The sequence below is a fragment of the Natator depressus genome, chromosome 10, assembly GCF_965152275.1.
Source record: "Natator depressus isolate rNatDep1 chromosome 10, rNatDep2.hap1, whole genome shotgun sequence".
Taxonomy (NCBI): Eukaryota; Metazoa; Chordata; order Testudines; family Cheloniidae; genus Natator; species Natator depressus.
The window spans coordinates 69,895,296-69,920,244 of NC_134243.1; the positions used below are offsets into that span (position 1 = coordinate 69,895,296).

A 24,949-nucleotide genomic window follows, 5' to 3' on the forward strand; every position below is an offset into this window, starting at 1 on the left:
ACACTGTGGTTTGTTCTGGTGTATGTTTGTCGCTCAGCCGTACTCAGCACCAGCTCAGCTCCACCGACTGCTGACATCTGTTGTCAACAACAGTTAATTTTCCTGGTATAAAACAGGCTTTAGGATGTTTAAATAAGACATCAATCATTCATCTTATATACTGTCTTCAGTAATCCCCTCTTGCACTCTGCAGCATTCCCTAACAAGTTCTCTCAGCGCACAGCTTGTCTCATCAACCCACCTGCTCTTTGCAACTAGCTCCGTAATCTCTGTGACATTTCTACAGCCCAGCTCCTCCAACCCTAGCCCTGTGCCGACTGCAGCATTTCTACCTCCAGCTCTCTGCAACATCTCCACCTCTGTCTGCAGCACTCCTTGCTCCCTAGTGCCACGTGTAGAGTTCACCTTCCCTTTCAGAGCTCCTCCTGCTGTCTTGTAGGGGAGCTTTAGGGTTGTATTTGTGGTGGCAGGAAGGCAATAGACATTTGAAGAAGTGGCATCTGAAAAACGGAATCAGCTGAACCCGAAATATCTGGACTCTAATCCCAGTGCTCATCCTAGAGCCCAGCCAAGCATTTAAGAAAAGGAGATAAACAGTTCTGCTCTTGTGGGGATGTTTAGCCCCATGCAGGGAAGGAGGTACAGCTCTGTATATGCAGTTTCAATTTGCTTGATGAAATGCCAAGAATCATTTTGAAGAGAGTGGTAGGAAAGCCCCAGAGGAAACGTTGTTCTGTATCTAGTCAGGAGGAAGAAGATCACAGAAAAATCTCTTGCTTTTTCCCTAAATATGAATGTTTTTCCTATTCCACCTCCACACAGGCAACCAGAGGGTGAACTCCAGCAGGGGAGAGACATCACGGTGGAGATAGTGTGACAAAGACAGGCTTAGTATGTGAGGGGAACTGGGTGGGCAGGGCAGCAAGGAGGCTGACCTTGAGTCCAAACCTAGAATGCACTAGTTTCTTATACGTACACCTTGTGCTGCCCAGGATTTCCCCTGACTTTTCAGGGTCTAATCCCTGCTAGCAACTCTGGGAGGGCATGTGACCCTGCAATTCACACACATACTCCCATGCATTGCCTCTGCCTGCCACCTTCAGCTCCTGTCCACGCTTACAGATTCCAGGGCTGCCTCAGGGTTAGAGTTGGGGTTCTGACCCAGGGAAGCCCAGGAGCATGTGACATCTGAAGCCCAGCAGAGACCCCTCTTGCTCAGTGGAACGTCACCAGGAGCAGAGGACATAGTGGGGGCTGGTGGAATGGAGTTTGGTGGGAAAAGGGCAACCTGTTTGGGGAGAGGGAGGCTGCTGGGGAGCCAGGGAATGATGGGATTGGAAGAAAGGGAGATCTCTAAATATTTGGAGAAGGTTTTATGGGGGGCGAAGTTAACTGAACTGAACTTCCAGATCTTGAGGGTGTTCATGTTTGTTTTGGCTCTGTCTTTCCAATATATCTGTGCATAGAAGCCAATCATCCCAGTGCACTGGGAAGGTCTCAGAGTTGGGGCCCAATGCCCTGACTCCAGGATGAATGGAGATGGTTTGAGATCCCTGCCACCTGGTTGTTTAGATACCCACTTCTGTGCTCTTTGCTCTTTCCCCTGCAGGGCGCATGGCCCAGATGCTATGATCCTGGTGGATGGGCAGCCTCGACAGGCCAAGGGGGAGCTGGGGCTGTCCCAGATGCTGCACATCGCTAGCCAGATTGCCTCTGGAATGGTGTACCTTGCTTCCCAGCACTTCGTCCACAGAGACCTGGCAACCAGGAACTGCTTGGTCGGAGCCAACCTGCTCGTGAAGATTGGAGACTTTGGGATGTCAAGAGATGTCTACAGCACTGATTACTACAGGGTAAGGCAGCTCCAGCAACAGAGTCTGAAGGGCAGAGTAGAGGGAGGCTAGGAAATGTTGCAGTCAGTCAGCTACCAAAACTAAACTCACACACTTGTTCATTCCTTCCCCTGTGCTCTCATGAACCCTGAAACACATACTCATGCAGCTGCCCATGATTCACATCCTTGCACATACTGGTGTGCACACCCACGCACGCACACACCCACACATCAGTACCCTCTGTCCTTCTCACCTACACCCCCCTACACATTTATAACTCAGACACAAATGCGCACTCATGCACTTATACACATTCACTTAGTCTTTTACATATTCAGCTCTTTCTCTCTCTGATGCGCGCACACACACACACACACACACACAATGTACAGTTTTGGATTCCTCTCTTTATTTAAAAAAAAAAAAGACACTGATGCATTAAAGAGAATCCCAAGGAGGGTGACAAAGCTGATTAAAGGATTGGAGGCCGTGATCTGCAGAGTGTGGTTAAAGAAATTTAATATAGAGAAAAGGCAACTGAAATAATGACTGATAACTGCATAAAATATGGGAGAGGAAATAATAGGCAATTTAGGTTTGACCTCAGGACTGTCTTTCAACAGGGACATTATTTAGACAATGGAATAATTTGCCAATGTAGGTTGCTCAAGCCCCGTCATTAGAGAAGTTCAATAGGAGACTAGAAAATAAATACCTGGGTTTAGTGCAGAGAATAATTGTGCACTAGATGCTGGCGCTCGACTCAATGACCCAGATGCTCCTTTCTAGCCTTATCTTCTGGGATTTATACTTACACATTCCTGTGTCCTTACACACAACCCTGTGTTGCTCTGCAGTGCCCCATCTGGCTAATGCAGGAGCTTTATTGATGAGCTCTGAAGGAAGCTCTCCCCAGTACTCCTCAGCTGTGGAAAATTGGTTTTCCTTTGGGGGAATACTATAGAGGATTCAGCACCCTGTCCTCCACAAAAAAAGAGTCTTTCAGGATAAGAAGTGGAAGCTGTTGCTGTCGGGAATGTTCTGGGTTTGGTTCCTTTCAGATTGTAACATAGGGGTCTGGTTCTGTATAGCTGGCTGCTGGAGCTCCACCTGATTTCTGTCACCTTGGGACAGAGTGACCCATGGCCACATTGTTTTAAAACAACATGAGGCAGGAGCTACCTTGTGGGGGGATGGAGGGTGGAGATGGACAGGGGAAAGCTCTCAACAGAGCGATTGAGCAGTGGCCAAGGTGGAGATGGTTAAGACACCGTCAATGCAGAGATTTCAAGAACCAGGCTAGATAAGAAGTTAGTGGGCGTGATGTCTGAAGGAGTCTTGCAGGATTTGGAGTAAGATGAGCTGTCAAGCTGGTATTATCTGACTCTTCTCTCTATGGCTGTAGAAAAGATATGCTCCGTCTAACTACATTATTGAAAACCCCAGTAGGGTTTCTGTAAGTCATCGATGTAGCAGGATCGCTGCCTTCCCACTAGTCCCGTGGAAAGGGAGTGAGCACTGCAAAGAGCTTCATGGATGAAGGGACTGTGTTGGGCCCTTTTCACTCTCTGTAATGGAGATGTCCTGGGGCCCCTCCCATCTTCTCTCAGAAGGATTTTTTATGTCTTTATTGAATGAGGAGGTTGAAGTTAAAACACTCCCTTTCCAGCCAGTCACTGCAACGTCTTTAGAAGTCATCTGTTTCTAGTGGGCTTTTCTTTGTATCACACCAGCTGCCTTGTGTGGCCAGAGCAGCCCCTGGCACTGTGCTCTATACAAGCAGAGAGTCTCAGGGGAAGAGTTTTTTTCTTCAGAGTCCAATTTTTTATTAGTTTTAGGATTAAAAACAAATCTTGATCATTTAACCCATACTACTACTACTTAGTCCCTCTCTAGCACTGTCCATTTGAAGGGGCCCCCACAACCACCCCGGAGAAGTAGGGGTCACTATTATTACTCCTCTTTACACATGAGGAAATGAAGCAGAGAGGTTAAGTGATTTGTCTAAGGTCACACAGTGGCAGTGAATCAGTGGCAGAGGACAGAATTGCACCCAGGTCTCTTGATTCCCTTGTCCCCTCCCTTAGCCAGTAGTCCATGTCCCTCTTATAGCTGGGAGCAAAACGCAGGAGTCCTAACTGCTCTGTCCTCTGCTCCAGCATTCCCCCCAAACTGTCCTCCTCTCCCCTTCTGCTCTCACTTAGCACAACAACATTCTTTGATAGCATGAGACTTGCTTTGCTAGGTTTGAATTGTGTGGAGGAGTAAGGTGTATAAATGGCAGTCGGCATTGCTGAGCTCCCTGCTAGCAGCCGTTGCCACCTTTCTGGGAAAAAAGCTGGTGGTGACACCAGTGGTATTGGATGTGGCTCTGTAGCTGTGGTGTCAGGGACCATTTGGCTGTAACCCTGGTGTAAAGTGCAATTGACTTCTCTTGCAAACCTGGGCAAGGCAAGCAATTCTGTTTAGCAACAACTGTTATTCTTGGCCCTGAATGCATCTTAGGATTTTTACTCCTAACGTCTTTTGCATTAAAACTGGATCTTTTGGGCTTCAGAGCTCACCTGTCCCTGTTGCTTATGCCCAGCATGAAAGGCTATTTGACCTCTGTTCCAGACACCACAAATGGTTGCTGTTGAAGTAACACAGACAGAGAGCAAGATCCCAAGTCTGAGAATCATAATAGGACTTGGACTCCCATATGCAGCCATTAGGATGTGGCTGATGAGTTCAACCTTTAAGGTTTACCCTTTGGGTATGGTACCAAGCAGTGGGTATAACCCCCATAGTAAGTTCCCTGAGCCAACTTTTCAGTGTCCATGCAGAACACCTTTCTGCTGGGGATATTTCCCGTTCGTAGGATCCTGGAGCAAAGTTCTGTTTCGGGTGATTTCTTGTAACACATTGTGTTGTGTATCCAGGTTGAGGCCCCAGAAGAATACAGTAATTTATCATTTTCTGAGAAGGCTGTGAAGGATTCCATCTGAAAACTGACAAGATCTGACAGGTCTGCAGCACTCTGAAGGCTGCAGCTTACTTAAATCTGTTGGGTCTGTGTGTTTGCCCTCGCCCAGCACGGCTGAGGATGGGATGCGGGAGTGCATTCCAGGTTCGGGATTAACTACTAGCCATTTCTTATCTTTTCCATTTTTAATCTTTTAAAACAAAGAGAAAGCACCATCTGGCTCATGCGTAAGTAGGATGCAAAATGCTTTACAAAGGTGAACTGCTTAATTTCCTGTTACACGTTTGGATACAGAAAACAAACATTGATGTAACAAAAGCAAAAGAGTGATTTGTCTCCCTCTCTCCATGTTCAGTCTGAAGACAGATGTGTTCTTTCCCACGCGGATCACTTAGGAATCCCATCAGCTCTTGCTTTTAAACCTGCTTTGACAAGACAGGATTTCTTATGGGGATGGGGAGGAAGTGTTTTTTGGCAAGTATGAAAAGATCTGAGATAAAATCTTTGATTAGAAAGGGAGGGAGGGTGGAGGGGTGGGACGGGGACGAGCAGAATCCTAAAACCTGTGTGCATTCCGCAGAATTGAAGGAACATTGGTGTAAAGCGTTGTTTAATGTTCCATTTCGTTTTTGGTTTTGATCCCTGTGGGAATAAAGGATTGAATAGCTGTGTATTGGTGAGAAAATACTTTTTTTTTTAATTTCATGACTGGAATCTTTTTCAGAAAAAAAGACCCAGGACTGCAATGAGGGGAAGGGGGACTTGCAGGTCAGGATTTAGGCGCAGCAGATTTGTGTGGAGAGCCCTGGACTGGAGTAGCCGGGATTTGTAAGTTGAAACTGAGATGTATCAGCAGAGTTATGTACAGGAGGCAAAGGCTGGAACACCAGATGATGCAGCAGGTCAGGACTGAGATTCTCTGACAGCTGGGGACGGACAGGAATGGAACAGCAGAGGGTGCTGCAGGTGTGGGCTGTGCTTGGATCCTAAGAAGTAGGTGACTTCCTCACTCACACACTCCGCTCTTAGGCACTACCTCAGGGAAAGATCCCAACCAGCCCTGGCACATGCCCTTGCTAGTCTTGGTGGAGTGTTGAATCTCCTCAGTGAGGTCATTGGGTTCCCCTTCGCCAAAACGAGAGAGAAGCGATCACCGTGTCAGGAATACACCTGGCAACTGAAGGGTCCCCGGTGTTTTAATGAGTGGTGAATTGCGTTCCTAACAGTTCAGCTTGAATTGGGTGCTTCACTGGTGGTGTGCAAGCCCCTCAAGTCTATAAAATCTGGTTGGAAATGTTGGAAGAAGATATTTTCTGGTGATGTTTTGTCATTGGCCTGGTGGGTCGTGGCCAGAAGCATGGAGAGGCATGGAAATGGAAAGTTAACAGAATTCTTTCCAGAACCCTATGTGGCTCAGGATTAATATGAGCTCTGGGTGAAAGTTCAGGTCTTTTCTCCTTTTTAATCCACTCCCCAATTTAAATTAAATACTTTCCACATGACACTATTGTAGATGCTTGCTTGTAACGGTAGGAGACCAGGGGATGGAAGGGTGACATTTCTAAGTCGTCGGAAGAGAACCCTGATCCTAGCTTCTCTGTAGCCAACATCTAATGATGCCCAGTTAATGTCCTAACATGGATATGACAGCAGGAATGGGAGCAGAATAGGGGAGTTTGGTAGCATCAAAAGCAGTGAAACCTCGTTACGACATTATTCCTGGTATAAAAACATTGGATAGTGCTTAGTCCCCGTCATTTTTCAATTCATTTAAGAGTTTCAGCTCTAATCTAGCCATTGGCATTTCTCACACATCCATTGCCATGGTATTTTAGTACTATAGAATCCTTCATGAATATAATGTCCCTGTTATCTCTTCTCCTGCTGCTCTGGGACTTTGCTTTATTGTCTATCTCCATGTCGCATGAGGGCAGTGTGGCATTCACTGTGACGCTCTTAGCACCAAGAAAAATGCCCAGCTACAGCACAGCAGTGCCAGCAAGCATAGTACCGGACTCCCTGCCCCAAGTTTGGATGCAATGTCACATCTCATCCAATCCCCAGTAGAGTTAGAACAGGTTTTGCTGTACCACTATGTAAAAGTGGTTTTAAAATGTACTAGTATTTAGAGCTAATCCATCAGCCTTCCCGTCTTAGAAATCTGGCTGAAGTTTACTGGGCAAAAGTGGGGGAAATTGATTTGGCACCCGCCCTGCTGGCATTACTGTACTTCATTCCCATTTGACTAATGCTAATTAGCAGAGCGCTAACCCTTTCCCCTTAATTAATACTGAAGAAATAATGGTCTGTGAAATACCAGCCACTTCTCACTAGGAATTGCTGAAGAGCTCTCCACTCTCATCCCTCTTGCAGTTTTTCCAGGAGGCATGTCTGAAGCACCAGAAGCCTGCGCACTATGCGGAGTGTGCATAGGAGCACTGCGGGCTCTCCCCTCCGTATCCCCATCTGGGACTTTGAAACACACCACTTTCCAAATGGCCATCCCCGTCTAGTCTTACTGACTTTGCTATAAGCTCTTGGGCAGCCCAAAGAACACATGTAGGACTTTGCAGCTTCACAGTGCAGTGCTAACGCTGGCTAATGAATCCAAGTCACCTCACCTTTCTGTACCTCAGCTTCCCCTTCTGTAAAATGGAAGTGATAATATGATTTACAGCCTGGCAATGCTGGAAATTTTTATGTCTGTAAAAATGCTTTGAGATCCGCAGAGGAAAGGAACTTGGAGCTGGACAGAGTATTCCGATTAATTAAGGGCTCCCCATAATATAGGAGACACCGTGGCAGAGTATGTGCTAGATTCACATACAGAGATAGCCATGGGTGCTATTAGGGGACTGTAAGAGTTATAGAAGGTGCCTCAGGGTGACAGAAAGAGAACCAAAAAGAAAAGGAGTACTAGTGGCACCTTAGAGACTAACCAATTTATTTGAGCATAAGCTTTCGTGAGCTACAGCTCACTTCATCGGATGCATTCAGTGGAAAATACAGTGAGGAGATTTATATACACACACCTGGAGACCTTCAGAATGGATGCAGATGTGCCTGCAAGCTGGTGGCCGGAGACTTGCAATGAACTTGGCCAGATAATGGAGATCTCCACTACTGGTGGGACTGTTTTTCTCAGTGTAACTTTGTATCCTTTTAGGGAGCACTACGCAACTGCATTCTCCCCACTTTAATATCTCTCTATTCCAGTGCCAGCGTCAGTCACCAACTTCCCAGATGAGGACTGGATGGGACTCCCATCAGAATACAGCCATGCTGCTGCTTACTCAGCTGGTGCTCAGTATTCAGGGCTCAGCATGCTCCCTACTCAGTGTGCCAGTCCCTACTGGCAGCCAGAAGTGAGAGAGCAGGACTGGGAGTCACCTAGGTTTGGAAGGGGAGGCTTCAGTGTGGCAGTGCAGGAAAAGTATCCCTGGGCCAGGCACACTGGGTGTTCCGCGTGTGTAGGAAGAGACTGCACAATATTAAATGTGTTGGTCTTTGATATCACTCCGGCTCCTGTAAAACCTCTGCAAATTGAATTCATGGTACAGTTTAATATCTCCTGAAAGGAAGATGTAAGAGCAGCATCTTGTGTTTCATCCGGGCTCTTTTCCCCACCCTCCGCCCCTCGCTTTTACACCGATGGGAAAAAAACAACAAATTGTAAAGGTTCTTTTTTTCCTCTCTCTCTCTCTCTCTCTCTCTCTCTTTGATAGTTAAGAGCCCTTCACAAAGTAGTGTGAGTGCAGAAGAATTAATTGGGGTAATTAGGTTGTGTTGTAATTCATGGCATTTTCTCAGGAATGGTAATTACCCTAATTCCCCGCCCTCAGCCCTCCCTCCTCTTCCCCCCACTCCACATGCCCATCTCATGGCTGCGTTGCTGTTTTGATGTATATATACTGTTCATTTAATTTCTGTAATGAGAGGGATGTGGCCGGCTAAGACCTCTCACCAGTCTAGTGACGTCTTCTTTGAAGCACAAACACAAAAGGGGACTATGAAGAATAGTCTGTAATCAAGAAGTGAAAACGCCAGCCTGCCAGCCGTGCTAGGAGGTTTGACCTCTGCCCTAGTATCACCACCAGCTCAGGATTTGTGCCACCAGACTCTGAGTCGTAGCATCGTCACTAGGGGATGATGCTTGTAAGCGCGCTCAGGTAAAATGAGAACCAACCTGAACCTTTACCCACGGCTTAAACAGAACCCCAAAACTTTATCCAGAGCTCAAACTAAATTCAGGACCTAGTGCCTGAGGTCACCACATCCCTGCATCTTGCCCAGAGCTAAGTGGACTCCCAGAGCTAGCTAAACCCCACCAGTTTCACTCATTGATAACCAGCACATGAGCTTTCAACCAGAGCTCAATACAGCTCCCCCAAATCTTCATCAAGAGCTTGAACTGAGGCCTTGAGCCTTCTTCCAGCGGTGGAGCTCAACTTCAGAAGTTTGGTGAAGTCAGAAGCAGTTCGGTTAGCTCTTCCCTTAACTTGTACCTTGCTCTGTTTGCATCTCCTGTTTGCAGAATACATGAAAGCATCAGGCCATTGTGTAAAAGCCAATTCGCTTACCAGCAAATACAGAAAGTCTCCCAAGAGACCCTGTTCTCATGAGATTTCCAGCCTCATCTCTACACCAGTATGGTCTGGAGAAATTCCAATGAGCTGTGGGTAATCAATCAAATGCTGAACCCATATGAGTGAGGGGCAAACCAAAACCAGTAACGTAGAGGTTCCATTTTATTCAACACAAAGAAATCCAGGTGATTATCCAAATAGTCCGTGCTTCTTGAACCTGCACAACTGCATTGCAAATCATGAGGCAGCAGACTTTCTGGTGAGATTTCAGGGTTCTTCTGCTTCCCTCTACTTAAATTCCAGTTATGCCTAGACCCTAAGGGCTGGATTCTCTGCTGTAACCAATTTCTGCTGGGTGAAGCAAACAGATGCAGGGGCAAAGGAAGCTGTTGATGGCTCCCTGCTTGTAGAGTCAGTTCTTCTCCAGCCCCACCATAGATTAAAGAAGCCGAGAGCCTGCTCTAATCTATGCTGGCCAGCTGTGGCTCCCAGTGGATATCCGTCAGATGGAGATTGCCGGAGCAGTGTGCTCTAGCCACACCATTCCCCACCTCCCATATGCCAAGGGCTGCACAGAGAATACTTCAGGAGCCAGATGTGGCAGACAGGGAGTTCTCACCGGTCTCTGGTCCCTTAGTGCGACCAGAGCCATGCAAAGGGGAGGGTACAAAGCTGACCCTAGGATATTACAGATGAAGCCAGACAGATGAGAAGGATGAGAAATGTGTTTCCCGATTTTTTTTGGACACTTCCACTTATTGTCCCAGGTGGCACCAGAAACTACAGAGAAAATGAAAAATAATTCATGTAATATTTTAGAAAAGCCTTTGCCACATTCAGGGAGATGAGTTAAGAATTAGATGCAGCAAGTCCCTCCTCTCTACCAGTGCTGGGCCTATACTCTTCACAGCTCCCCAGCTGATCAGCTGACTCCTCCTGCTTGCTCCCTACCCGCAATGTTGTGACCTCACCATTCATCTCCATCGCAGCACCTGTGAGGTCACAAGCAGGAAGGGGCAGCAGAGGAGAAGGGTGGCAAGCTGTCTCTTAGCCACAAACACCTTGGTGATCAGCAAGGGAAGGGGAGGTGGAGAACTTATGAGAGTTTAATGGGAGCTTGGTAAATTATGGCTTGGCTTGTTTTTTTTTTAATGTGTTGCTTACGGCAGTGGCTTTTTCAGTGGATAGACTTGAAGGTTTCCCCTGGTGCAAAAGGCAAATTGAAAACCTCGCTATGAAAATTAACATATAAATATCTTCCTCATCCTCTGTAATTAAGATATTTGCATGGGAAGAGAACATGTTTCTCCTGACTCCTGCGTGGCCTGAATTCTCTCTCTCTTCCCCTCCATTTCATAATCCTCCTCCTCTCCCAGCCACCCTCTGCGAACTCCTACTCCAAACCAGCTGGAGATGAAAGAGGGAGAAAGATGGTATTTGCAAACAGCTGTGCTTAAGAAATGGACCATTTAGGGCTAGGCATTCAGAAAGAACATGCTCCACGTACAATCAGGCAATGATGCACAAAATGGCACATATATAGAAATAGAAATCTTTTTTAGGAGGGTAGCACAAGTACTGAGCACTACTGAAAATAGTTCTCTTTCTGTGCATGCCACGCTGAATTGGGGAGGAGGGGAGAATCATTTATGTGGGCATCACATCATGAGATTGTCAAAGGAATTCACAGGGAAGAAATATTTATATTTTCTTACTCCAAACCCCCTTTCCTTTTCTGCAGTAATTAGTGAGTGACAACATACAGGACCTATAGTTCTGAAATACTTTGCCAGTATCTCATAGCAGCAGGGTAGTAACTCCACTCCTAGTTTTTCCAATACATATGAGGATAGCTTATGAGATCATTGGCTTTTATAGTCAGCTTCAACAGCTTCTTCATATTTGCTTGGACTGAGATATAAATTGAATTTGGGTTTCTCTCTCCCTAAGTTATTTGTGATTGAATAAGCACGTGGTAAGGGATCAGACACAGGGAAAATGTCTCTTGCAGCCCCATGTTTGAGGTGGGATTTGCATTGTGCTGTATTGGTGTGTTTTTCCATTGTTGATGACTTCATTTGCTCTGTATCTTTTTTGATGCCCGTCCTGTGACACAGCTGGCTGGGAGAGTTTGTGCAGTGGACTTTTCTAACTCTGTAACATTTTAATGAACAGGAAATTTAAACAGAAGTGAAATCATTTTCTCAATCTCTTTCCCACCCAGCTCTCATTCCTCAGGCATTTGCTTTGTTCGGAATAGAGCAAAGCAATTTAGGGACTTTTCAGCCATTCAGACAGCAATTGCCTGAACGGGATGATCCTGCAGCTACAGGTAGCAGCTGAAATTTGCACCGCTAGCTATGGTGAAAAGGTGCACGTGAGTGTAACTAGGTGGCCAGGCCTCCCAAACCCCCTTACTTCTTTGCTTTAATTTGGCAGCAGTCCATGTTGTGTTCTTAAGCACCACCTATGAAAATGGTCACATGTGCGCGGAGCAGTGCCCTCCAACTACATGCACAGCTCAGGGATGTCCCTTTAATTTTTGCCTTTGGAGTCCAGTTCACTGGAGAGGACTTACTCACTGATTTCACAGTATCTGCCACGGCCATTCAACATTATTTGCCCAGCAAGAGCCTCCCCTGGCTCCCCTTCTGCTTTGATACAGCCGAAGTCTTCTTTCAGTGTTTTCTCCTCCATTCTTTTATAATATTTTTTTTCTTCTTCCCTTCTTTGGGCCCAATTCTCTGAGAGGTGGAGCATCTGTCACTCCCACCAGTGTGGGTAGAATTCGAGGCCAGTCATAATCTTGCAGCATAGGTTCCTGTATTTCCAAAATGTGACTGAAATGACTGGGGGGAGGAAGTACTGTAAATGAAACTCAGGATGTCACCACAAGCTGCTTAATAACTTTGCACTACTGCAAATCAGGCCCGTAACTCAGCTTCCCTGTCTGAAATGGTATAATTCCTCCCTACCTCACGGGGGTATTGCGAGGTTTAATTGCTGTTTGTGAAAAGCACTATAGAGTTGGAAGTTGTCACAGAAAGGCAGATTACTGAATCACTGTGAATCACTTTTCTGTCTGACATGCTGCTCCTCTGGCCTAGGATACCTGTAAACTAAATAAAAGTGGAACAAGTTGCTCTCATGAGTCCACGTTTATATTGCTGCTCTCAGTGGTCCCTAATGCTGAGGGGCATGTGTCGCATAGAATAGCATAGCATCTGTGTAACTGCTGTATTACACTGCAAAATTAGATACAAGAATAACCGCTCCAGTAGGAGTGCTGGCACATAACCATCCATTATACAGTGGGTGCTTCATCCTGTGAAACTTTAGGACCTTAATTCTGAGAGGCTTTGAACACTCCCTGTCAGGGTCTGAGCAGCTTGAATTCCTGTTTGCTTCAGTGAAAGTGACAAGCACTCAGCACCTTACAGGATCAGGTCCTCAGTCTTGATTCAGGCCAAATGTTCCCTGGAAGTTTTGGCTGAGTAAAGGCCTGGGTCTGGGCCCTGTCCCACCTGCAGTGATATAAATCCAAGTACGTCATTCTAAGGAGGATGTTTAGTAGCAAAGGAACTGGAGATATCTAGGAGTTGGACACAGGGGACAATTCCAGCCTTTTACAGTTCCTCCTGTGCTGCAAGAAGGAAAGGAGACTCTTTGTACAGGGTCTCGGTGTTATTCGGTGGCTTTTACCATGTAGGTAATTCACAGGTGCCTATCCGTTTGTTTAGTCCTTTGCGCTTGTTTAAATGATGACCCCAGGGGCAGAGCAGGGGTGCACCATGCCTCAGCACAATAGTGGGGATCTGTGTGACCCCATGCTCACGATGAGTGTTGTAAAGCTGTTAGAATGTTGCGGCCAGTGATCGACATACAGTTCAGTTAAAGACATACCCTCTCCCTTCTTGTCCCCCTGCTTCATCCCCCCCACATACTCCCTCCCCCTCCCCTTCTCTTTTGTTTTTCTCCTTCCCTTGTTTTCACCCATTCACTGTCAGGAAGGGCCGCATCCGAAGGGCCAATGCAGCGCAGCGTGGCAGCGGCAGAGACTAGCACGACCAGCAGCTAAAACAGTGAGTGGATTTCTACTCCAGGGGGCAGTTTGAAGGCTGGGGAGTTGTCTGGATCGAGCATGTGATGACTTACGGGATTGGCTTTGGGACTGGTCTGCCGCAGTGCACGTGGCAGTGGAGGGGACCCCACCCCTTGTGTGGGAGGAGAACACAACCTGCTCCCACAACAACTTCATACAGATAAACAGCCTCTCAGTGTAGCTGAAACAGATTACAATAAGGCATGTGCTTCGTTAAGTGTCTGGCTGTCTCTTGGAAGGCCCTTGGCATTGCTGTCAGGGAGCAGGGCTCGAGCAGTTAATGTCTGTTACCAGAATCGCACAATAGCATGAGTTTAGATCCAGCGTCGACAGACGATATAAGGGCCATTGCAGCAGTTAAACGGGCTTCATCCCAAATATGATTTTGCTGCTTTCTTGCATTTCAGTGCAGTAACCAGAATGGCACTGCAGGACATGGATGGAATTAGTGTAAGAGCTGATGTCATTTGTATCCTCTGCCCTGAAGGCAGTGGCGGATTAGCCACTGGGCCAATGGGGCCTGTGCCCAGGGGCACCGGGCAATTGTGGGGCCCTGGAAGAATAGGGTCCCCGCACCCTGACCTGCTCCACCCACCCAGTGCTCCTTCTGGGGAGCAGGGTCGGGGCATGGGGGCTTGCCCCGCTCTGCCCGCCTGCCTACTCCTGCCAGGAAACGGGGTCAAAGCACAGAGAAGGGCAGAGGCAGCATGTCCCAAGCTGATGCGTCCTTTCAGTTGGCTGTGGGTCCAGCCCCACCTGTGCCTGGCTCAGGTCTCCATCCCAGCTGGGGAAAGTTAGTGCAGCTACATGACAAGGAGCTCCCGCAGCTAAATCAGGCCCAGACGGAGGGCTGAGCCAGAAGCCTGCAGCTGCAGGGAGCCCAAGGCAGCAAGGGAAAAGCAAGCTCGAAGGAGGCCTGCCAGCCCCCACAGCCAGGACAGGATTACAGGGACAGCTCAGAGAAGTTACAGCCAACTGGAATGAGCATCACAGGCTCTACAGGGCTGTGAGATTCCGGGCACAGGTGGGGCCACTTACTGGAGTTATCAGCATGACTGGGAGGGGCTAAGGACTAAGCCAAGATGCTGTAAGAAACGAGAGCCCTCATGGCTGAATCTAGTCTAAAGTGATCCGGTCTGAGTGCCAGGCAAGGGAGGAGAGGCCAGTGCTCCTGCAGGGCCATGCCGTGTCCCCAGGGTACCCTGAGGGATGGCTGCTGGTCACACAGAGCCCACCTCTCCCAGGGTCCAGCCGAGCCCACCAGACCAGGCGGTTTGCAGAGCCAGTTCCCTGTGCCAGCCAGCATGGCCATGTGACCTGCAGCCAGGCTAGAGATTGGGGTTTGAAAGCCTTTATTTCAAGAACCTGGCTAGTTTCCAGGTGTACGTGGGGTTCCTGACCAGAGGTGCTCCTGCCAGGCGGGCCCCTGTGCCCCGACCCCATTTTCCTGGTTGGAGTGCCCAGGAGGTTTGGGGGGCCCCCACTTGCTCTGGCCCAGGGCCCCACAAAACCATAATCCGCCTGAAGGGAGTCTTTTTAACAGGATTGTCCCCTGTGCATTCACACTATTTTTTGTCTTTCATTCACGTCTTTGTGACTGAATAAATACTGCAGAGGTCAACTCCAGCAAAACATAATAACATGTAACTTCTTCATAGTTCCTTTCATCCAAAGTCTCTGCAAACTGTGAGCCTGATCCTGCAAACACTTACCCCTGGACTGCCATGAACAATCCCCATGGAAGTTAATGGGACTCATCACTCTAGAAAGGGCTATACCTGGTACTGTTTGCAATATCAGGCTCCACATAAATGCAGCACCCCACTGAGAGTGGATACATTTGGACAAGAGAACACTACCATACTCGGATGCAAAGTTCCCTGAGCTCTTGCATGTCCCGTGTTAACGTTTCGTCCCAAACACCCACACGCTCTCTTCCTTTGGCTGCACTGTCATTGCAAATGGCTCTTTGCTCATAATTGTACTAATCACCTGGAAATTTGTTGCTTCCTTTTATTGATTTTATTTGTTTTCCAGTGTAGATAACATGCAAATTAACAGCATATCTTATACCATTTAGTAATACAACCATTTGATAATTTTAATATATTGGCAAATACAAAGAACAAGCTATTCTGGGTGTTGTGTGGGGGAGGGGGGTGGAATTTACTTAGAAATATCCCCTGGTATCCCTTCCAGCAGAGCCTTGCAGCCTGCCATGGAGGTCAGTAGACTCCGGCTCCCTCGGACTGACTGAGGGAAGTGAGTCCCGGACTTGAGAGCTCTGCACTGACCATGCTTTAGGGGAGACCCAAATAGCTTGTATCGAGAGGGAGGGTGCGCCAGTGTTCTGCCACTGAATTCCTGTGTGACCTCAGGCAAGTTATTTTGTCTCTGTGCCTCAGCTTCCCATCTGTAAAATGGACATAATAGCACGCTCTTCCTCACAGGCGATAAATACATTTAAGAAGATTGTGAGGCATTGTGAAGGGTTTCCCACTCACCACAGGGTCTGGGAATTAGCACCTCCCCCACACCATCTAGCACCCTCTTCTGTGGGTTATTCATGGTATGACCCCCTCACTCTCTTCATGACTCAGGACGCTCCTTCTTCATGACTCAGCCCTCCAGCCTGGTCACTATATAGTCCTCCCCTTCTAGGGTAGGAAAGTCCCACCATACAATGTCCTTGTGCCATTTCAGACAGTCTTCTGTTTCAACTCCAGGTCCTGTGCAGCTTTGCCAGTGGCTGGTAGGGGAACCCAGTCCCGCCCACTACTCCAGCTTCCAGCCCCGGGATCCTACGATTAGCAACCTAGGTCTGCTCAGTCTGAGACTGTTGTTTCCCTGGGCTCTTTCCTGCCCCATTTCTCTATGTCCTTGCCTATCTCTGGGTTTCCACCAGAGATTCCTCCACTCTCTGTGGCTACTTCACCCCTCTGAGCCTCTTGCCAGACTCCCTAATCCAGGACAGGACCCTCAGAGCTTTCTCTTCTCCTGGATTTCCTCCTTGTCCCTGACCAACTCCCTTTCCCTTTAGGAAGTAACTGCAGACCTTACCCCTTCAGCCACCTCCTACTTGCACTTCCTGGCTTTACACTCCTATCCCAAGTGGGCTTAATCTGCCATCAGGCCTATCAAGCCTTGGTTCCACCCCAGATGCAGCATCCTGGCCCACATTAACCCACTGAGGGCTTGTGTGGGGGTCGACACACCATCACAGCTGCTCAGAGACTGTGGTGATGGGGCCATATAAGTTACTGAGATAAATAGAATCTTTGGTCGAGAATTGCACAGGGAAACGTTGTTGGCAGAGATACACAATGTACCCTGCTTGGAACTGGGTCTCTGAATCAGTCCAGGTGTGGTGAGCTCTGAAAATTCTCAGTGTGGTTGGAAAAAACAGCAGGAGCTGGAAAGTATCCACCAGTGCAAGGACCGTGCTGTGATTCCTTAGCCCTTTCCTTACCTGGCTTGTGCAACACTGCCAGTCATAGGCGCCGATTCCGTGAAAAATAGTGGGTGCTCAGCACCCACCGGCAGCCCCCCAATCAGCTCCGCCCCCTTCTCTCCACGCCTCCTGCCCGCCAGTGGCCCTGCCGATCAGCTCCTCTCCCTCCCGCTCAGTGCCTCCCACTCACCACGGATCCACTGTTCAGCAGCGTGCAGGAGGCGCTGGGGGGGGGAAAGGGGAGGAGCGGGGCAGGGAGCCCTCTGGGGACAGGGCAGACTAGGGGCAGGGGTGGGGGCTTGGGGAAACGGGTGGAGTGGGGTCAGGGCCAGGGGCAGTGTGGGGGTTGAGCAACCCCCAGCAACTCATGAAGACAGCGCCTATGCTGCCAGTACCGTGCAAGGACATTAGTCTAGCTGCAGTGCTGTAGGATGTGGCCTTGCCTGGTGAGCTCATGCAATTAGCCAGGCATTAGAACCCATCAAGAGGTGAGAGAGACATACATGCATATGTAACAGGTGTCTTCCTGAACACACAGCTCTCTCTTTCCTTTCTGCTTGCTGCCACCCAAACAGGATCTTTTTTCTTAATTAGTTAATGTTTTATTAAACAGGAGGCACCTAGTTCAGAAGCAAGAGGTTTAATTCAGAATTTCACACAACCCATACAAAAATACTGCATTAAAAGAACATAAAGGTTGCAAAGTGAAGCGTGCAAAAGTCAGGTACTGGAAAGGTCAAGACTGCCTGTGCATCCTTAACTTCTACACTCGGATGTATGCATCACCCTACAGTCTTTAATTATATGATCGTGAGCTATTATTCCTGCAAGAGCCACAGGATGGACAGTGCTCAGTAAACATGGGCAATTGTTCTTTATTTCTTAGTGTTCATTGTGTGGCCCCATGTCTCATTTGCTGCACACCATCCAGCTTCCACACGGAGATTTTTTTCTTTATTTATTGTCTTTTTCTATGTCATTCATCACTGCAGTGTCTGAGAACCTCACTAATCTCTATCTGCACAGCAATCTTGTGAAGCTGGGAAGTTTTATTTCCCCATTTTACAGATGAGGACCCAGGTTACAGAGAGATCAAGTGAATTACTTGTGGTCACACAGCAAATCTGTGGCACAAGCAAGACCAGAACCCAAATCTTGGGAGTCCCAAGCCATGGCCGTAATCACAAGGCTATCTCTTCTCTACCAGGGGGCCTCTACGTTATTCACTACACACCATACAACATCTGCAGTGAAAGAGGAAAGGATGCTGTGGATACCACCCTCATTCATGACACACCATACAATATCTGCAGTGAATGAGGTGAGATGTTCAGGTCCCCAGAATAAATCACTGCACAGCCTGGCCTCATTCATTCTCCAGCATGTACATTGCATGAAGCAAGGGTCCTGTGGAAAAACAGTGTGATCATGTAACTGAAAATGGTATCACATTGCAGAGGCACGGGGGGGGGGGGGGGGCAGAGCTAAGGTTATACTTTGGCTAAAGGAGATTCTCCTGAAGCTTGTAATAGCAAAGGGCCTATGACACACTGTAGTGCTCATTCCATCCAGTAGAGAGCAATGGTGCACGTGTGCACACACACACACACTTGCCAATTCATTGCAGTACAGTATAAACCAGTGGCTCTCAACCTTTCCAGACTTCTGTACCCACTTTCAAGAATTTGATTTGTCTTGCGTACCCCCAAGTTTCACCCCACTTTAAAACTACTTGCTTACAAAATTGCTGACTTTCTCATTTTTACCATATAATTGTGAAATAAATCAATTAGAACATAGATATTGTACTTATATTTCAGTGGATAGTATATAGAGCAGTACAAACAAGTCGTATGGAATTTTAGTTAGTACTGACTTTGCTAGGGCTTTTTATGTAGCCTATTGTAAAACTAGGCAAATATCTAGAGGAGCTGATGTACCCCCTGGCTGAGAACCACTGGTATAGACTACTAGAGCAGTTTGCTCAGAGGGCTCAGTGTGCAAAGCCACTATGTGAACTAAGTCCACCATTCAGTTATTTAAATTGACACTTATTCACCCAAAAGAGGCATCGTTAAGAAGAGGTTAGACAAACGTGTGTCGGGGTGGTCTAGCTATGTAATCCTGCCTGAGTGCAAGGGGCTGGACTAGATGACCTCTTAAGGTCCCTTCCAGCCCTGCATTTCTAAGATTCTGTGTGTCGAGGGTCTACGGGCTGAGGTGAGCATCAGCGTATGGGATTTGAGCGTTCTGTTTTGGTGCTCACGTTTGAAAACCGGGCCTGGAAACTTTTTAAAACAGTCATTAGAGCTATATTATACCCGGCTGAATCCTTCCAACAACTGAGAAGATTTTATTAGTCTAGGATCTGAAAATAATTGCTGCCATTACTATTTAAACTGTAAGTGCTCCAGAGGGAGCAACCTAAGTGGGTCTAAAATGCATGCAAATAGCCTTAGTCACCTTAAAAATCCCATGGGCTTTATATGCATCATCCACCAATCCCTGACCCACATGCAGAGCACCCGCTGGCATCAGTGGATTGGAGGTATTTGTGTATCAACTGGTGGGGGCGGCATGTGGGGGTTCTGTAGGCGGGATGGTTCCTTCGGGTGGGGTGAGCGCTGTAGTGCAGGCAGTTCCATGGGGCATGGCTGGGGTACAATGTACCTGGCTCTGAGAGGGGCAGCGTTAACTCTGGTGACTGGAGCAGAAGCTTTCAGACTGACCCATAGTGTGTGCGCGTGTGGGCAGAGGCGAAAAGTTTCAACACAGAAGGCGAAAGCTGGTCCACTCAGCGTTTTACCTCAGGTTTTCCAAAGCGAACGCCCAGGTCTCTCTCTTGTTGGTTTTGATGAGTTCAGAGGGTGACTCAGAGCGCGAGGATATAGGTGGTGGTTACTGGCAACGCTCCCCCTCGCTCGAAGGCTAATAGAGCTCTCCAACTGGTGCCCTCACCACCTCTCAAATGAGGCTGTGTGAAATCTTGAACCCCTTTCTCCCACATCAGGAAGGGTGACCCCTCGCTTTGTCCCCCGCACACCCCTTCCTTCTTCCAGGTATCACTGGGCAAAGCCAGATTTGTCCCTCTCAGACATTTACACTGCACCCCACACAGAAAGGGGCAGGCCGCACAGTTCAAAACAGAGGAACTCCCCTTCCCTGCAGGCATGCACACAGACATGTCCAGTCAGACTGCACTGCACAGAGCAAACCTTTCCTCCTCACCCTGAACAGGGCTACCACCCTCTCCCACCCCTGTCCCACAGCAGAGTTGTTTGTTGGGATGAGTCTCAGTGCAGGGGCATGGATGGGCCGCTTTTCAGGGGTGCTGAGCATCCTCACATCCAGCCAACGGGAGCTGCAGGCGCTCAGCGGCTCTGGAAACCAAGTCATAAACTGTTCCCCAAGGTGCTGACATGGAGACAGTGTGTTGCGTTGTGCTGAAGCCACCTCATGCTTCACTGACAGCATTGCAGAGTCTTGACACAGCAACTTTATGCATTTAAAAAGTGTTGACCCTTGCTCTGTAATGATAGCAACATGGCCAGTCCCCTGACACTGCGCAGAGATAACATGCTCTCCCCGGTTACTGAACACCGAAATGGGAAGGTGCTAAGAGGTTCAGAGATTAATTACCATTTAACTGGCCGTGTTTCAATCTTTGGAGAAGGCTGTAGTGAAGAAGACAGAAATACCCAGATAATTTACCCTGGTGCTATATAATAGATTACCCTGTACTTACAAGGTCGCTAGTTACCATGTAATTAGAGTTCTAACACATGGAAGCCAGTGCTAGGCTTCTGAAACACCATGTTACCACTTCAGCACCTGGTGTCATAATAGCAGAGGGATGGCAGCAGAGGGCAGGCGAAAAACCTTGTTATGCACATATTGGAGGGTGTTAAATAGCTTAAAAATTCAAATGGGGCCAGGTGGATTTGGGGGGTGGGGAGAGAGGCCACATGTAGAAGAGAGGAGAGAGAAGAGACAGACCCAGGGTGTCTGAGATACACAGCGGAGAGGGAAGGAGATACAAACTATGTGTGCTAGGAGGTTTTGGACTGGAATAGCAGGTGTTGCTGCATTTCAGGATTGAATTTCATCCGCAGAGCTGGGGGACAGGAGGCCCAGGGCTTTGACAGAGCCACGGGACTGGATTAGCGGGGTACGGCACAGGTCCGGAGCACCAGCAGGACTATGTGAGGAGAATGCAATGCTGGAAGGTCAGGATGTGCTGCACGTTGGGACTGAGGCACTTCAGTAGCGGCAGGTCAGGGCCCAGGACTGTAATACCAGGTGTTCCTGAAGATCAGGATTGAAGTGCATTGGCAGAGCAAGTGTGCCTGCCACATTGGACCTGCCCACACTGGGCCTGCCTCTAGTTAATGGTTTCTGTCCCTCATTTTCACAAGCATTAAATTCAAACACAGAGAGAGAGAGAGAGAGTTTGAAAGAGTGTCTTTGATTATAAAGCACATATTCCATTAACATCACACATCTCACGTGGAGCCAGTTCTGTCCCATACACAATCAAACCCCTGTAATGTGCACTTGTATCATTTCCCCTCAGGTCACATCCTAATTTCTTGGGGTAAACACTGTCCTCTTTGAATCGTGTGATGGGGAAGTTCACCACAGAGCTTGTGTGACACGGCAACACAAAGGCCAGTGCACTTTGAGGCTGAATGTACACAGCAATCACATAAAGGAGCAGGGAGATAGGTCTCTGCTCTAAAAGTCTCTACTACAACCATACCTCAGATATTACGTCCTTGTGCAGGCAGGCTCCGTGCCACAGCACCACATGACCAGAATGGTATTGACAAACCCAAAAGACTTCAGAGAAGAGCAGCAGAAATCATGCGGGGCCATTGATTTATGAAGATTAAAAGGCCTAACTATGTTTAGCTTGGCTAAGCGACGACGAAGGGAGCGGATATGACAGTCTGCAAATATTGGAAAGCGGCAGGTTTTCAGAAGTGTCAAAGAAGTGCTATTTAGGGCTGAACATGGAAGTTATCACTAGGAGCAATGGGATGGAGATAAGAAAGGCAGCGTGAACATCAGGGAAATCTTGACAGTGAGATGGTTTTGGCTGTGGAGTATTTGCACTTGGGAAGCGGTGGAACCCCCTTTGGGATGTTTAGAGCTGAAGCCATCAAAATGTCCATCAGGGGACAGTCCTCCATTCTCAAAGGGGTGGTAAACTGAGTGGTACATAGCAGGTATTTTCCAACTCTAATTCCTTTGGTACAACATCTTTTAGTTTGGTGTATAGATATGTGGCCAGTGTGTGCTTGTCCATGTAATACACACATATACAGAATTCCTAAAACATAAATATAGGGCCAGATCCTCAGCTGGTGTAAGTCAGAGGAGCTTCAATGAAGTCAGCTGAGGATCTGGCTCATAATTTTTAAAGATAAACTTCTCCACTAAGTAAATGACCTAGCAAGGATATAATCTAGGAAGAAATGATGCCTTATGCATATCTGCATTGTGTCATTCCTCCCACCAGACACAGCTGAACATTAGCGGTTTCTGTATTTCTTTCTCTCCTTCCGTCCTTCCTCTTGTGGCTAACCCTAATGGAGAGATGGTGTCCAGAGAGACATCCGAAAGATTCATCTGGTTAAGACAGCTGACCATTCAGGGGCAACACAGGCTTCCAGCAAAAGCTTTCATTTCTGTCCCACCAGGGAGTGGGTTTAGCAAAATGCATCCCTTAGGGGCTGGATGGCTCAGGGCCTCCGGATGGCTTCAGGAAAGGGAGCGTGTGGTGCAGGAGATGTCAGACAACAATATCTGAAATGGCCTCTTAGTTCTTCCTAGCTCTCATGGCATTTAGGACCCAGGCATCTGAATATTGCTGGGTTTTGTTTTGTTTTGCCAAATAAAGTTCAGAGAAGTGTTTTAATAAAAGACCATTAGGATAAGCAGGTCACTGGACACGGTGGGTTCTGGTCTATCGAGAAGTTCTGGAGACACCACCAACCAGGACAGTGAACTGCAAGTCACTCTGATACTCTGAGGACAAATGCTTGGATAGAAAGGAACAGGGTGGGACTGTAGTCCCAAAATTCAAAATTAGCCTGTTAACGGTTTCCAGAAACAAGTCCCAGATCCATCTTCGGCATGGGCTACTGCTCCCCCTAGTGGTGCTTTGAGCTCTCCATTTTTCTGATGCTGCTGCCCTCTTGTAACTCATTCAGACACCTCCAGCAACTGTCCCCTTCTGCTTCCACTTTTCTGTAGGTGCTGTCACGTCCTGCAGCCTCCTGTTTCTGTGCCCCAGCACTTTTGCCCATGCATTATAGTCGTCTGGGACATGCAAGAAAAGAGCTCCATCCAGTGCGGAGCATTCACCTTGCTTGGCCTCAGGAAGTGCAGCCGTTAGCATCACATATCAAATCACTGCATCATCACAGTGTCTAAAATGTGTGTGCTCCAAATCCTCTCTAGCGCTGCCTTGACCCTGGTTCTGCTTTCCTCATGCTTCTCCCCCATTGACCAGTGTCAGAGCAGGCATTGCTTCCCTAATGGCATTGACTAGTTTAATCACATCATTAGTGGGTGTGATGTTGCAGTCCTGAATGTTGAGATCTTTATTCTGACATGGGATGTAGTGTGTTTGGTTGACATGCCATCCAGGCCTTCTCTGCCAATAACTGGTATTTGACTAGGCCAGCAATCAAAAGCAACTTCAGTCTGAAGTTGCTCAATATTTCTTTGAGGTTTTCAAGCTGATAACCCACTGTTCTAAAACAGGGTAAGAATCTCATCCTAAGGGGAGGGGTGAAAGCACCGTCACCCAGGATGTTTAAATAGACTGGAGAGGACAAAGCACTAGCAGAGGTACAGTAAGGAACTGTCCTGTAGTTGTTGGCCCACAAAAGATTGACTAAATGTGACCGAATGGATTTTGATGAGATGGCCCTGATTTAATGGGGACTGTCTACCTATCATATTTCTAAAGGATCCATCACCTTGGGGAAGCACTAAAGCTTTGTAGGCTAAAGCTTCTGCTACATTTGCAGAACAATAAGGGGCAGATTTTTGAAATGGCCCTTCAATTTTTATACACACTTTCACACACATCTCCTGTTTGCACACACAATTTAGGAAACTGCATATGCAGTTTAGGCACGCAACTGTATGCATGAGAGATACATCTGTGCAGTTTTTAATATCTGACCCAGCGAGTTTATTAAGTTATTATGGGCTGGTGCAGTATCCACCCAGGGTAGGACAAGAAGTAATCAGCTTAGTTTGTAGCAAGTGAGATTTAGGTTGGATATTAGGAAAAAATTTCTAACTATAAGTATAGTTAAGCCCTAGAGCGGGTTACCTATGGAGATTGTCCAACTTGTGCTTAAAAACCTCCAGTGTTGGGAATGCCACAAATAACTGTCAGAGATGATCTAGGTATACTTGGTCCTACCTCAGCCCAGAGGGATGGACTACATGACCTCTCGAGATCTCTTCTAGCCCTACATTTCTATGGTTCTACGATGTTCCACTGCAGCACGATTTGCTAACATCACCGCATTGCGGTGCAGCTGGGTTCAGCACAGAGGACAACGCCGGGAGCTTTCCGGTCTCCCTCCAGAGTAACTGTTTCACATGTAGAAAGGGATTTATGTATCATGGGGTTCCCAGGCCCTGCATTGTGTTAAATTTCTGTCTTTAAGCCACCAGGACATTTCTGTCTCTGGCTGCCAGGCGTGAGCTCAGTGAAACTGACATTAATAGGAAATAGATTTCCAAACAATCAACCCTAATGAATTTTGAAAATTATTATGATTAATGCCAAGGAAGTTGAACTGATTATCCAGTATCCAGAAGTTAAGTAATGGAGCCTTCTCTAAATCATGTATACTCTTCAGTCAGGAGTTGATCTGGCTGCAGATGAAAAATGGGCATCATTGCTCCAGAGAGGGTGTCGTGGGCAGGACAGAGAGAAAGGGGTAATGGAAAGGAGAGATTAAGAGATACCAAGATGACACT

General features: G+C 47.6%; 1 protein-coding gene across 4 annotated transcripts in view; it reads left to right on the forward strand.

The window, feature by feature from the left end:
- NTRK3 (neurotrophic receptor tyrosine kinase 3) overlaps positions 1 to 24,949 on the forward strand; it is a 320,506-nt gene that overhangs the window by 278,849 nt on the left and 16,708 nt on the right. For 2 of the 4 annotated variants that reach the window (XM_074966486.1, XM_074966487.1), the window contains exons 16-18: positions 1,610 to 1,853; positions 13,394 to 13,468; positions 18,147 to 18,260. In XM_074966486.1, the coding sequence (XP_074822587.1) occupies positions 1,610 to 1,853; positions 13,394 to 13,468; positions 18,147 to 18,260 (433 nt within the window). The remainder of the gene's footprint in view (positions 1 to 1,609; positions 1,854 to 13,393; positions 13,469 to 18,146; positions 18,261 to 24,949) is intronic. The other 2 variants (XM_074966489.1, XM_074966490.1) reach the window with 2 other exon arrangements.